The 11,541-nt window shown below is 39.5% G+C and overlaps 1 protein-coding gene across 1 annotated transcript in view; it reads left to right on the top strand.

Moving 5' to 3' along the window:
- Positions 1–344: 344 nt before the first annotated feature.
- CENPF (centromere protein F) overlaps positions 345–11,541 on the top strand; it is a 54,374-nt gene continuing 43,177 nt past the window's right edge. Inside the window, 6 exon segments of the mRNA XM_033093093.1 lie at positions 345–462; positions 3,040–3,242; positions 4,073–4,269; positions 8,138–8,259; positions 8,661–8,752; positions 10,424–10,715. Coding sequence (XP_032948984.1) covers positions 3,081–3,242; positions 4,073–4,269; positions 8,138–8,259; positions 8,661–8,752; positions 10,424–10,715 — 865 coding nt within the window. The 5' untranslated portion in view covers positions 345–462; positions 3,040–3,080.

Below are 11,541 nucleotides of genomic sequence, written 5' to 3'. Positions count from 1 at the left end.
GTATGTGCCGTATTAAGAGTTTTCACCAGAGAGCACCCTCCCGCTGGCTCTGGGCGATAGACCACACCCTCCCAGTCAGCCGCCCAGTTTCTGGGCTTTGGCGGAAATAGCGGTTCAAAACTTCCCTCAGCCTTAGCAAAAGCACGTGGTCTCCGCCTCCTCCCAACAACAAAAAAGCTCTGTAACTCCGGCGCCGGCACCTCAGGTGGTGAGGACTTGATTTTTAAATCCATCCGAAACGGCCAATCAAAGGCGGCAGTCCGAGTGCGCGGAAGCGGATTGGCCCACCGCTGCTCACAGTGACCAATAGGCGTGGAGGCGAGTTTCGTCGGAACCGGAAGTGGGCGAATCAGAAACGGGTGGCGGCCGCGGGCCGTTTGAATTGGAACCTGGGCTCCAAGCCGCGGGGGCTTCACCGGAACCCGACTCTCTAAGGGGTATTTTCCGTTCCCGGCTGGCAAGGTGAGCCTCCTGCCTGGGTCCCGGCTCCGGCTACGGGCGTGGGGGAACCGCTGGCCTTCTGCCGCAGGATAGTGGGCGGAGGTGTTTGTGGGATGGCCCTACCCGGTCCTGAAGGTATCGCGAACCGCCCCCTCCCACCTGACCCGACGGGAGAATCTGGTCCCAGTAAAGTTATTCTCGCACCAGTGTCCGGAGACCCTGCTAAATCGCGAACTCGCACCTTGGGGGGGATCAGTTTCCAACCCTGTCAGGTAAAATAATTGGAGATCAGGTATTGCCTAGCAGCTTTCCAGGTCCAGGAACCAGTGGCTCCTGTTTGCAATGTGGACATCGGTCCTTTGTTGCACGGAGGAAACGCAAGCTTGGGATTTTGGTCTAGGCGGCGGGTTGGTGTGCCTTAGTCGCGAGAGTGTTTCTCTCTTGCCTTGCTCTTGCCTTTCACTGGGAAGCGTCTGTGCGCCTTGCTTTGCTATGTTATGAGGGCCCAGAAATAAATGATCTGCGCCCTGTCCTAGCCTGGTGTAGAGGAGCAGGGCAGAGTTTTCGTTAACTGGCTCAGGGATGACTGTAGGCGGGGACCCGGGTTTCTTGGGGAGAGTGGGGATTATAATAAAGGGAAAGAGTGAAAAGCGGCCTGCGGTGCTGGGGGTGGTTGACTAACACTAGAGCTTCCTCGGGGATTTTACAGGGTTGGGGGATATGGGCATGAAGAGTGTCCTGCCCGTATTTGAGACAGAAACTTAGGGCATTTTCTGTAAAGGACCATAGTCCTGCAAATCCTACTTGCAGGAACCTTGACTCCCAGGGCTTTTCTTCACCATCTCCCCCACCCTCTTTCCGTGCTTTGCCCCTCATACCTTACTTTTGGTTTACTTTTTTTTTTTTTTTGTCCTTTTGCCCCAGGAGCTCCATACAGATTCTTTACGATTGATGCCTTAATCAGTCAAAGTCTGCTCTAATCAAAATTAGCTTTGTCTGACAATTGCTTTAACCACTTATTTATAGCTGTGTCTTAGCCTGGAATGGAAACGTGCCAGTCTTCTATTTCTCTTTATCTTTCTCAATTGCTCCTTTTTTTTATTTTTAAATAAATTTGGTTAGCTATGAAGTCAATGTAATGATTTCAGTGACTGGCAGGATTGTTGATGTCAGTTATAGCTGTGTGCCTTTGGGGTACTGTATTCCCAACCCTGAATGAGTAAGTTAGATTGGAACGGATGCAACAGCCTGTTGGGACAGTGTAAATTGTCCTTTGGTTGGTGGAAAGGCTTGAGACTCGCTTCAGTAGTCTTTGGGCAAATAGGAGGGAGTTTCAGATGCTGTGTTCAAAGAACTGACATCTGGAAACAAAGAAATTAAGGCAGCAGAAAAAACACAGCTTTCCAAAGCTTGATATCTAAATTATGTTTTCTAAGGTCTTTGCTTCTGTCTCTTAATTTTTGAAAATCTTTTTATCACTCTGAGTACTTTCATCAACTATTTATTAGTTTTGATAAAAAGTTTCATTGATAAATTCAATTGAAACAACACTGAAATAGTTGTGGACTTCATTTAGTAAAAAGTGGATTCTCACCTTGTTGCCAGAATAACTGGAAAATGAACGCTTTTTCTTTTACTTAAGTGCTAAAGGCTAATGAATAAAGAACAATTGCCATGCTTTTTCTCCCAGCTGATTTAAATTTCCTAAGATGCGGCAGAGAAAGAGGTAGGCCACTTTCCTCTTGGTACCATAGGCTGAAATGTAGATATGAAAAAGTGTTTTTAAGGACTAATATGATAGCTAACACATAGCTTATCAGGAGATATCCTTCTAAGGCTTTCGGAAGGTGTCACCACTATTACCCCCGTTTTGCAAATGAGGAAACCAAGGCACAAAGCAGTTAAACAACATGCCCAAGGTCACAGATCTTGTAGGTGGCTGAGCTGAGGTTTGAATCACTGAGGCTATACACCTGTTTCTGGTCAAGGTCTGTCCGGAGCATGACTTTGCCACATTTTGTAGTGATTCTAGTACTAATATGACTTTCACCCTTGGTTCATTCATGCATTAATTCTTGGAAGGCAGTGGGGTACCTGTGCCATGAGAGACTGTGACCAGGAGATATGACCAGATTATGGATCTCCCCAGGGAAGGCTTCCCATGAGGAAGAGGGACCAAGAGCCGCTGGGAATTAAGTATACGAAGAGGGGAAAGGGACATTTGCAAAATAACTTGCCATGCATTTTATTTGTTTATAGGACCTATTTTACCGGAAACTTTATGGCAAAATATCCATGTTTTGTGTAATGAAAACAAACTGAGCAGTAGAAAGCAGGTAGCCATATAAGTAGGAAGTCAAAAATGAGAAATAAGAAAAATTCAAAGCAAGGGGACCCCAAACAAGCATAGGATGTGGTTCACAATCAGAGTTATTGGTAATCACCTTTCAGAGGATGGAGAAGATAGATGATATACTTGGTTATCTTCTGAAATGTGAAGTTTTCAAACTTGATTCTTAGGGGTGGTTCTGTAGACTTGCTTTAAGTTTCCTTTTACTATACAGTATAGTAAAACCAACGGTCTGTTATTCTTTTCAGTTTATTTACAAATGTTTGACTCATAAAGAAAGGAGAGCAAAATGAGCTGGGCTTTGGAAGAATGGAAAGAAGGCCTGCCTACAAGAGCTCTTCAGAAAATTCAAGAGCTCGAAGGACAGCTTGACAAACTGAAGAAAGAAAGGCAGCAAAGGCAGTTTCAGCTTGAAAGTCTGGAGGCTGCACTGCAGAAGCAAAAACAGAAGGTACCATTGAAATGCTGGTATTTCAATAAAACAGTTCAGTAACACTGTTCACTCATTCTTTGGATTGTTTCATTTTAAATGTAGAGAACAATGATTTTGCTATCTTTGGGTGGTAATGACCCCCTCCTTTTTTGAGTCATTTTAATTATCTCATTTTCTCTATCCTCTTTCCTCATTTCTGTTTACCTGCTAATGTTTACAGCTGCTGAGTTCCATTGTAACTTCCGTGAATTGGGAATTGCTTTCGCATTCCATACCAACAGGGGCTCTGGGGGACAGTATTACTACACTTTGCAGTCCAAATGGCTCTCACTTCCTGGGAGTGGGCTTTTCACCTTGATATTCCCAGACCATGTCTCCTTAGGACTAGTAAATGAAAACTTAAACAGTACTTCTTTCTTCCCTTTGCATTAACTAACAAAGTAGTGATACAATCACTGCTTCTAAAATGGTTTTGCTAGTGGGAGTATTTTCCAGTTTCTGACAATAAATGGCTTTAGTAGTCAAATTTGGTGATGAATTGCTAAGGGAGATTTATAGGGCTTATTTTATTTTTTAAATTCTGAAATGTATATCAAAACCTCTTTTTCTAGGACGGGTATATGTAGCCCTGATCACAAATAAAATAACACATAACTTTGTAGAACTTTTCTCTCTACAGGCTTTAAAGTGAGGTCATCTTAAATATCTGCATTCATCAAGCATGGATAGCTGGATTATTACAGCCATATCAGAAAATTGATTGTCAGTGTTAAACTCAGATTTACAAATAATACTTAGTAAATTAACAAAATAAGGGACCTCTTTCCTTTTCGAACACTCCCCATTAGGTTGAGAATGAAAAAACTGAGGGTACAAACCTGAAAAGGGAGAACCAAAGCTTGATGGAAATATGTGAAAATCTGGAGAAGGCTAAGCAGAAGATTTCTCATGAACTTCAAGTCAAGGAGTCTCAAGTAAATTTCCAGGAAGGACAACTGAATTCAAGCAAAAAACAAATAGAAAAACTGGAACAGGAACTTAAAAGGTAAATTTTTTTTAATGGTATTTGTACAGATGTCTTTGTATGTATTCAGATGCATTTATCTTTTCCTTTAATGCTGTAATTATTATACATTGTGATTATATAAATGGGGTGCCAAAAAAATGTATACAAGTGAACGCTTTGGTCACCATTGCTCAAGCAGTAGTTCGCCGTAATCAGAAGTGTCTGGACATTGATGGTAACCACTTTGAGCACCTCTGGTAATTGCAGAAGTCAGACGTGACTTGTATTCATTTTTTGTTAATCGGTATATATTGAGTATTACAATTTTAATACAGTTTTCCTTTCTTAAAATATGTATACTTTTTTTTGGCACCCTCTGTATATATATTTTTTCCAGTGGAATAAACAATCTGAGGGAAATTATTTTCTTGTATAATTCAGTCCTATCACTGCATGGCTCAGTACAATATGAATTGATGAAATGGTTGTTCACTTATTTATTCATCCAGTATGTGTTTATTAAGCTGCTTCATGTGCCAGACATGGTGTTACCAGGTAATACAATAATAGATAATACCAAAGCTATCCACAGTGGTTGCTGGAAAGATGGAGGGAAGTTAAAGCATGGCTTATCCAGGTGGCTTATGTTTTCTCTGAGTGGAAACGCTGTTGTAGAGAAAGAGAGAACTAGAGAATTACGAAAGGACTGAGGAACCCTGAGGGCCCAGTGGAAGTTGGAGACCAGGAATTTATAATGGGACCAATCTACAGAGTTGGATGTGGTTTTTTTTCCCCTTTGCTTTTGGGATGTAAATGCTGAGACGGTGAACGGGATTGACTTAGGGTTGTTTTGGGCTGGAGCAATGGGATAGAAGACAGTGGAATGCATGCGGATATTGGGAAGAGAGTGGGTAAAGTCCTGTGCCATGGAATCTAAGCTGGAAAGGGAGGGAAGCGAAGGCAGGCAGAGGTTCCTCCTGAGATCCCCATCTGAGAGGGATCTGAATCATTACATAGTCAATCTGCCAGTTTCGGTACCATATTGAAGCAATGAAAAGGTGCTTATTGCTATTTTTCCATTAAAAGAAAAAAATCCCCCAAAACACTAGAGGCATTATCAAACTTAGTGGGACCCAAACACTGCTAGATTATGAATGGTATCGTGTTTTAATAGTGGCATTTTGTCAAAATAACAAGGAGTCATAAAGGCTCAAAGCAAAAAGGACTTGAGGAATTGCTCCATTGTTGAGTTTGCAAATGCACATCCAGAAATTTAAAACAAAATTATTTTGAAGTAACTGTAGACTTACAGAAACAGTTGTTAACATCTTATACAACTCAAGGACAATGACCAAACCAGATTCAATACTATGAACTACTGACTTTATTAGAATTTCACTAGTTTTTCCAGTAACGGCTTTTTTCTGTTCCAGGATCTGACCCAGAATTCCACTTGCCTTTAGTTGATGCTTTCTTAGTTTCAACTCTTTTTCTAATTTTGTTTCCTGTCCACGTAGGAAGGTGACTATCAGGTGCATGTTAGAATGATAAATACACTTCTATCTTGTTGAGTTTTTTTGTTTTCTTGTTCATTGTCTGCCATCCCAAACTCTGTAGAACAGGAATCTCGTCTGTCTTGTTCCTCACTATCCTTACCACCTGGCAGTTGTAGGTCCTCAGAGATTTATTGAATGAATGAAAGGTAGGTATTCATTTTGGAAAACAGGTGCTAGGGAAATAGGAAACTCGCCTCAGTATGCTGGAGTAATTATTTTTTTGGAAAGCACATTTTGGCTGCTGGTTTTAGAAATACTGGTTTTAATAATTTAGACAGAAATGTTTGTATTTTTTAACATTTAAAGAACACTTATTAATGAACACATTTAAGTAACATTTAAGGAACACTTATTTTAACATTTAAGGAAAAGATACTTTGTATATGTTTGTATATTTCATTGTGAAATGCCAGTTGGTAGCACGACTTGCTGGTATACAGTGCTCAGGGTTGTACATGATATATAGCGACCGTTAAATGTTAGCATTATTATTATCTGTTATTAGTTATCATCATCATCATCATCATGGAGTTAGGATGCCCCCATAGCACATTTAGTTTAAAAATATTCTTATTATCTATGATGTGGGTGCAGATGTTTATCTAAGTTTATAAACTATATGTTAATATATTTTAGACTATAACATCTATTAGGAGTATGGTTTTCTATAGTATAGAAACTATTAAGAGTATAAAAACTATGGACTACAAAAACTGGTGAGTATAGTTTGTAAAATTCTCCATCAGCGGCCACAGATTCGGTTTTAGAAACGTCTCAAACAAGTGAGGTTGAACTGTTTGTCGAAAACTGTTGAGTACGGGCAATCTCGTCTAGTTAAACCTAATAGAAAACAGCTTAATATAGTGCTTTTTTTGGTGGTAGAAGTTTGTATTTTTCTCCCTAGGAAAAAGAAGAAAAGAAACTTACAAAAATAATAGGGTATACTTTTATTTAATACTGAAAATAGTGAACTTTTATTTATTTTTTTAAATGAAAGAATAGGGAAGAGAAAGGCAGAGGTGAATTTGAGAAGGAGAAGAAACACCAATTTTGCAAGGTTCAAAATTCATCTCTAGTATCACCATTCTTGTTACACGTTTGGTGGTCTGAACCTGCATTATACATATATGGCAGCCACTGACTACATGTGGCTATTGGACACTTGAAATGTGGCTAGTGCGAACTGACATGTGGTGTAAGTACACAGTGCACACCAAATTCTGAAGATTTCGTACAAAAAAGTAAAGCATTTTAATAACATTGTATTGATTACAAGTTGAAATGGCAGTATTTTGAAAACAGAGTTATTGCTCACCAGTTAAAATGATAGTATTTTGAAAACATTGAGTTAAATAAAATGTTAAGATGAAATTCTCTTATTTCGTGTTCCTTTTTTTCCTGTTAATGGAACATTTCTCTTGGACAGTGCTGTTACCTCCTTGATTGTGATATTTTGATTTGCCGAGTAGTCATTTTCAGCTCATACGTTGCTTCTTTCTGCCCAGATTGAATTTGCGGCTGCAGGGAGCTAGGGCACTAAGGCGCTTTCTGCACTTCTTTCTTTGCGGAAGGACAGTGGTGCTCGTCATTACCATACTGAGAGGGTGTTCGTTTTATTTCTTGGGTTAAGCCAAACTCGGAGACGCTAGAGACTTGTAAGGATTGAATCCTCTGTTAACTTCGGTTGTTTGATTCTGAAAGGTGTTCAGAGCTTAAATGGTAGGGATATTCTGTGCACATATACAATATATAGCTTACTTTCCCCATTTCCTTGGAACTGTTTCCAGCGATCTATTTTCTAGATGCATTATGTTAACTTGATGTTCATATCTGTGTTTTAAAAATGTCATAAAATACACGGTATGTATATTCAGGTCTATGCTTTTGTCATGACTTAATATCTTAAGTGATGCCGTCCACGTCTGTGATTTGAGCCCACGCTGCAGGGACACCAGCTTCTTCTTATGTTTCTGAAGTTCTGGGTTCTTTTATATCCCTGTGTCTTTCTTTGGCTTAGAATACAAAATTTGCTTGGAATATATTATCCCCAACTTCCCCTCCTCTTCTCTGTACTATAGTGAGTGTGTCAGCTCTTCATTATAGCCTTTATTATAACTGTAATTATTGGTTTATATGTGTTTCCCTAACTAGACTGAGTTCCTTTGAAGACTGGATTGAGTTTATGTCACATAAGTTAGTTCTTATTAAATGTCTGTTGGGTGAATGAAGAGTTAAGAATTCTTAGAAGGTGGGTTTTCTGTAAGCTTATTGCTCTCTGGGAACGCGTGGCGTTGGTGTTCTGTAGCTTTTGTTCTGATTTGGCATCATCCTCTTGGGTCCTTTTCTAACAGGTGTAAATCTGAACTTGAAAGAAGCCAACAAGCTGCACAGTCTGCAGATGTGTCTCTGAATCCATGCAGTACACCACAAAAAATTTTTACAACTCCGCTAACCCCAAGTCAATATTACAGTGGTAAGGATATTTTCTGTTTGTGTGAATAGCTCTTTTACAGAGATTTTAATTCTCCCAAAGGAATTATCAATTTGAATTCAACTCCTAATTTGGGCATTAAAAAAAGAAAATGCAACTACTGGTTATATACATTTGTGTATCTGTTGAACTGCGTTGTACCATTAGGTTCAGCCTTTAAAACTCTTCTCTATTTTTCTGCGATACATTTCAGAGTATTCAAAACACCTGTGTTTCCATGTATGTTGAAGCTTGAATAATTTGATATCTGTTACCCTAATAAGTGTTCTCTCCTTCTGGTGTACTAAGATAATCATTTCTAGACTGTTGTCATGATTATTAATCTGTGAATTCCTTCATTAAATTAATGATTGAAATAAAACTATCTCCTTGTCTGTGTTTAGGTTCCAAATATGAAGATCTAAAAGAAAAATATAATAAAGAAGTTGAAGAACGAAAAAGATTAGAGGCAGAGGTGAAAGCCTTGCAAGCAAAAGTAAGTTAATTATGGGCCTTCTCACGGAATATGCAGTTGAAGAAGTATAATACATTGATATAAGATAGAACAAAGTTAAGAGAAAAATCTGCTTTACATAGAGATGGCACATTTTTCTTACACTGATAAAATCAAGTTCCCGGTCATCGGTTATGATATTTCTTAATTTAAAAATAGACAAAGAGTGAGTAAAGTGGAGTGGGGAGATTATTTTATCCCTAAATGTTACATGTTCACCAACTTCCATGGACACTAGCAATATAATTACTTCTCTGTTAAGAGCTAATGATAAGAAACACGTTTGGAGAGGGTTGGACCAGTCAGTCCTGACACCCTTTGGCTTTGTCACATGGAGGAAATTGTTCAGTTCTTCTGATGGACTGTGGTGATTGCTACCAGGGATCTGGGGTTTGAGAATCCTTATTTATGAAATGTGTATTTCAGAGGAGACTGTCATCAACATAATCTCCCCAATTCTTTTGAATAAGTTGCTGACAAGAGTTTTAAGCTCCATTTTGACATGGGTAAATAAGCAGCGAGAGGCAGGTGAAAAAATTTGCTTAGTCAACAAAATACAGGGTTTTAGAAACCTCTGTTTCTAGTTTAGCGACTGACCCCGAAAATACCTGGTATCTACAGAATTTTCCTTTACCACTTCTTCTCACAGGATGTTATTTGCTTATGAAAAAATCCAGTTTGGCACTTCATATTGTATTTCTAATAAACATAAGAACTTGAAGAGATGGCAAAATTCAGCCAACAGTTTAAGGCTGAATTTGTAAGTAGATACCTAAATATTGAAGATCAAAAGTATCTATTAGAGATTTAACAATTTTGATTCTTTTTGTGCCTTTAACCTTTGTTTTGAGGTCACAGAATTTTGATGTATAGCAAACACATTGCTTATCAAGGTGAATAAAAATTAAAGAGTAATTCTCTGGTTTGTCCTAAAAATATGTGTTTCGTTATCCAGTTCAGTCATTTGTGCCAATTCTGCCCCTGACCTTGATTCCCAGAGTTATTTTGTGGAGGAATGTGAGTCTCAATAAACATTAAGCCTCTCCCTGTGGCAAGAAACGCACTTGCTATAAAAATATAATGCAGCGACTACAGCCACCTCTTTGTCAGAATGGAGGCAGAAAAAGAACAAAAGAAGAACTCAAAGCAGTAGAATATCCACAAATGCATATTACATAACATGAAATACCTTACATGACATTTTTGGGGGGAGTGGTATGGTGGAAAGTGAGATTTTTGAAATAGTTTTTTAGGTTAATATTCAATTTTGATTCTCATTGGGCAAAGCCACAGGGAGAGGTGACCCAGGGTAGGCCCAGGAAAATAAAATTTTAGACCTCAAAATGGCAGTGAATACTCAGCGCATGTTTAATGGAGTATTTGAGGGATACAGAATATATACAAAAACTGAACCCATTTAAAATAAGTTGAGTCTCATTGGTACTGGCTTAACCCTTTAGTGCTGAAGTCTGACCACTAGAAAATCTCTCTGGGTATGCTGGGACTCACTCGTTCCCCTGACTGGATGAAGGTTCTTTCTTGGTACACAGTGGAAGCATTAACTTCTTGGCACGGCTTTATGTTCTATTTGAAAATAAGTAGTCTTGAATATTGTGACTTCTAGAAAGGTCTAAAGAGTGCCTGTCTTTACAGAAAGCGAGCCAGGCTTTCCCCCAAAACACCATGAATCACCGGGACATTGCCCGACACCAGGCCTCATCGTCTGTGTTCTCATGGCAACAGGAAAAGACCCCAAGTCGTCTTTCATCCAGTGCCCTACAAACTCCGAGTAGGAGGGAGTTTTCTGCATCTCACTTTTCTGGGGACCAAGACGTGACTCCAAGCAGGTCAACTTTGCAAGTAGGGCAAAGAGATGCTAATGGCAGCTTCTGTGATAATTCTAGCAGTTCTAACCTTTTGGATCAATTAAAAGCCCAGAATCAAGGTAATTTCTTGAGTTCAAGTTTACGTTTTCCCGAGAGAATTTCAGAGGTGATTGCAGACATTTTTAATCCTAGAAAGTGCTTATATGTTTTGTTAAACACGTCAGTGGTCAACGTTCCATTCTGGTGATGTGAACTTCTGTCTTTTTGATAATGAGAAAAGATACCACAATTTTGGAGTGCACCTTTATTTGTACTAAAAAGCTGGTGCCCTGAAGCCTTCCAAAGTAGGATGAGTGGCTTTGACTTGTCCTTCCAGAAGCAGGGCGAGTAAGTTGGTTACAGTTGACAAACTCCCACCTTCTTTGTCTCCTCTTGTGCCCCTTGGAAAAAGCCTGTGTTCTGGCCAGTTTTGGCCCGAGGTGTGGCCTGTGTGTCTGTCTGCACAACAGCTTTGCTCTGCATTGCCAGGTTGTCCATATGGGAGCAAACCTGTAACCTTGGCCGTTGTACTACACTGCAGCTGACAGCCAAGGGTACCAGGTGGTGTTTTGGAATCTAGTCTGCAGATTGCGATAATTTCCAGTGCTATGATATATTGAAAATCACCGTCAGTGTTCACTGGTGAGAGCTGTCACACTGCCAATGCCATTGGAACCAATATTGTGTGTATGTGGGGGGAAAAAAATGAAAAAAAATTATTGTTAATTTTGGCAGTATAACAGGCTCCTACTGTCGTGATCTTTACTGGAGGTAAGGCTACCCGAGAATAGGGGAGGGTGAATTTTTCACTGCTTATCACTTATTTACATTGATATGGGCACAAAACAAACATTAGTCTGCCAGTGTATAAAACCAAGTGGTAATTTAAATAAGGGTTTTATAAGT

The sequence above is a fragment of the Rhinolophus ferrumequinum genome, chromosome 22, assembly GCF_004115265.2.
Source record: "Rhinolophus ferrumequinum isolate MPI-CBG mRhiFer1 chromosome 22, mRhiFer1_v1.p, whole genome shotgun sequence".
NCBI classification, from domain to species: domain Eukaryota; kingdom Metazoa; phylum Chordata; class Mammalia; order Chiroptera; family Rhinolophidae; genus Rhinolophus; species Rhinolophus ferrumequinum.
The sequence above is the reverse complement of the archived record's forward strand: the minus strand, read 5'-3'. Positions and strand labels throughout refer to the sequence as shown.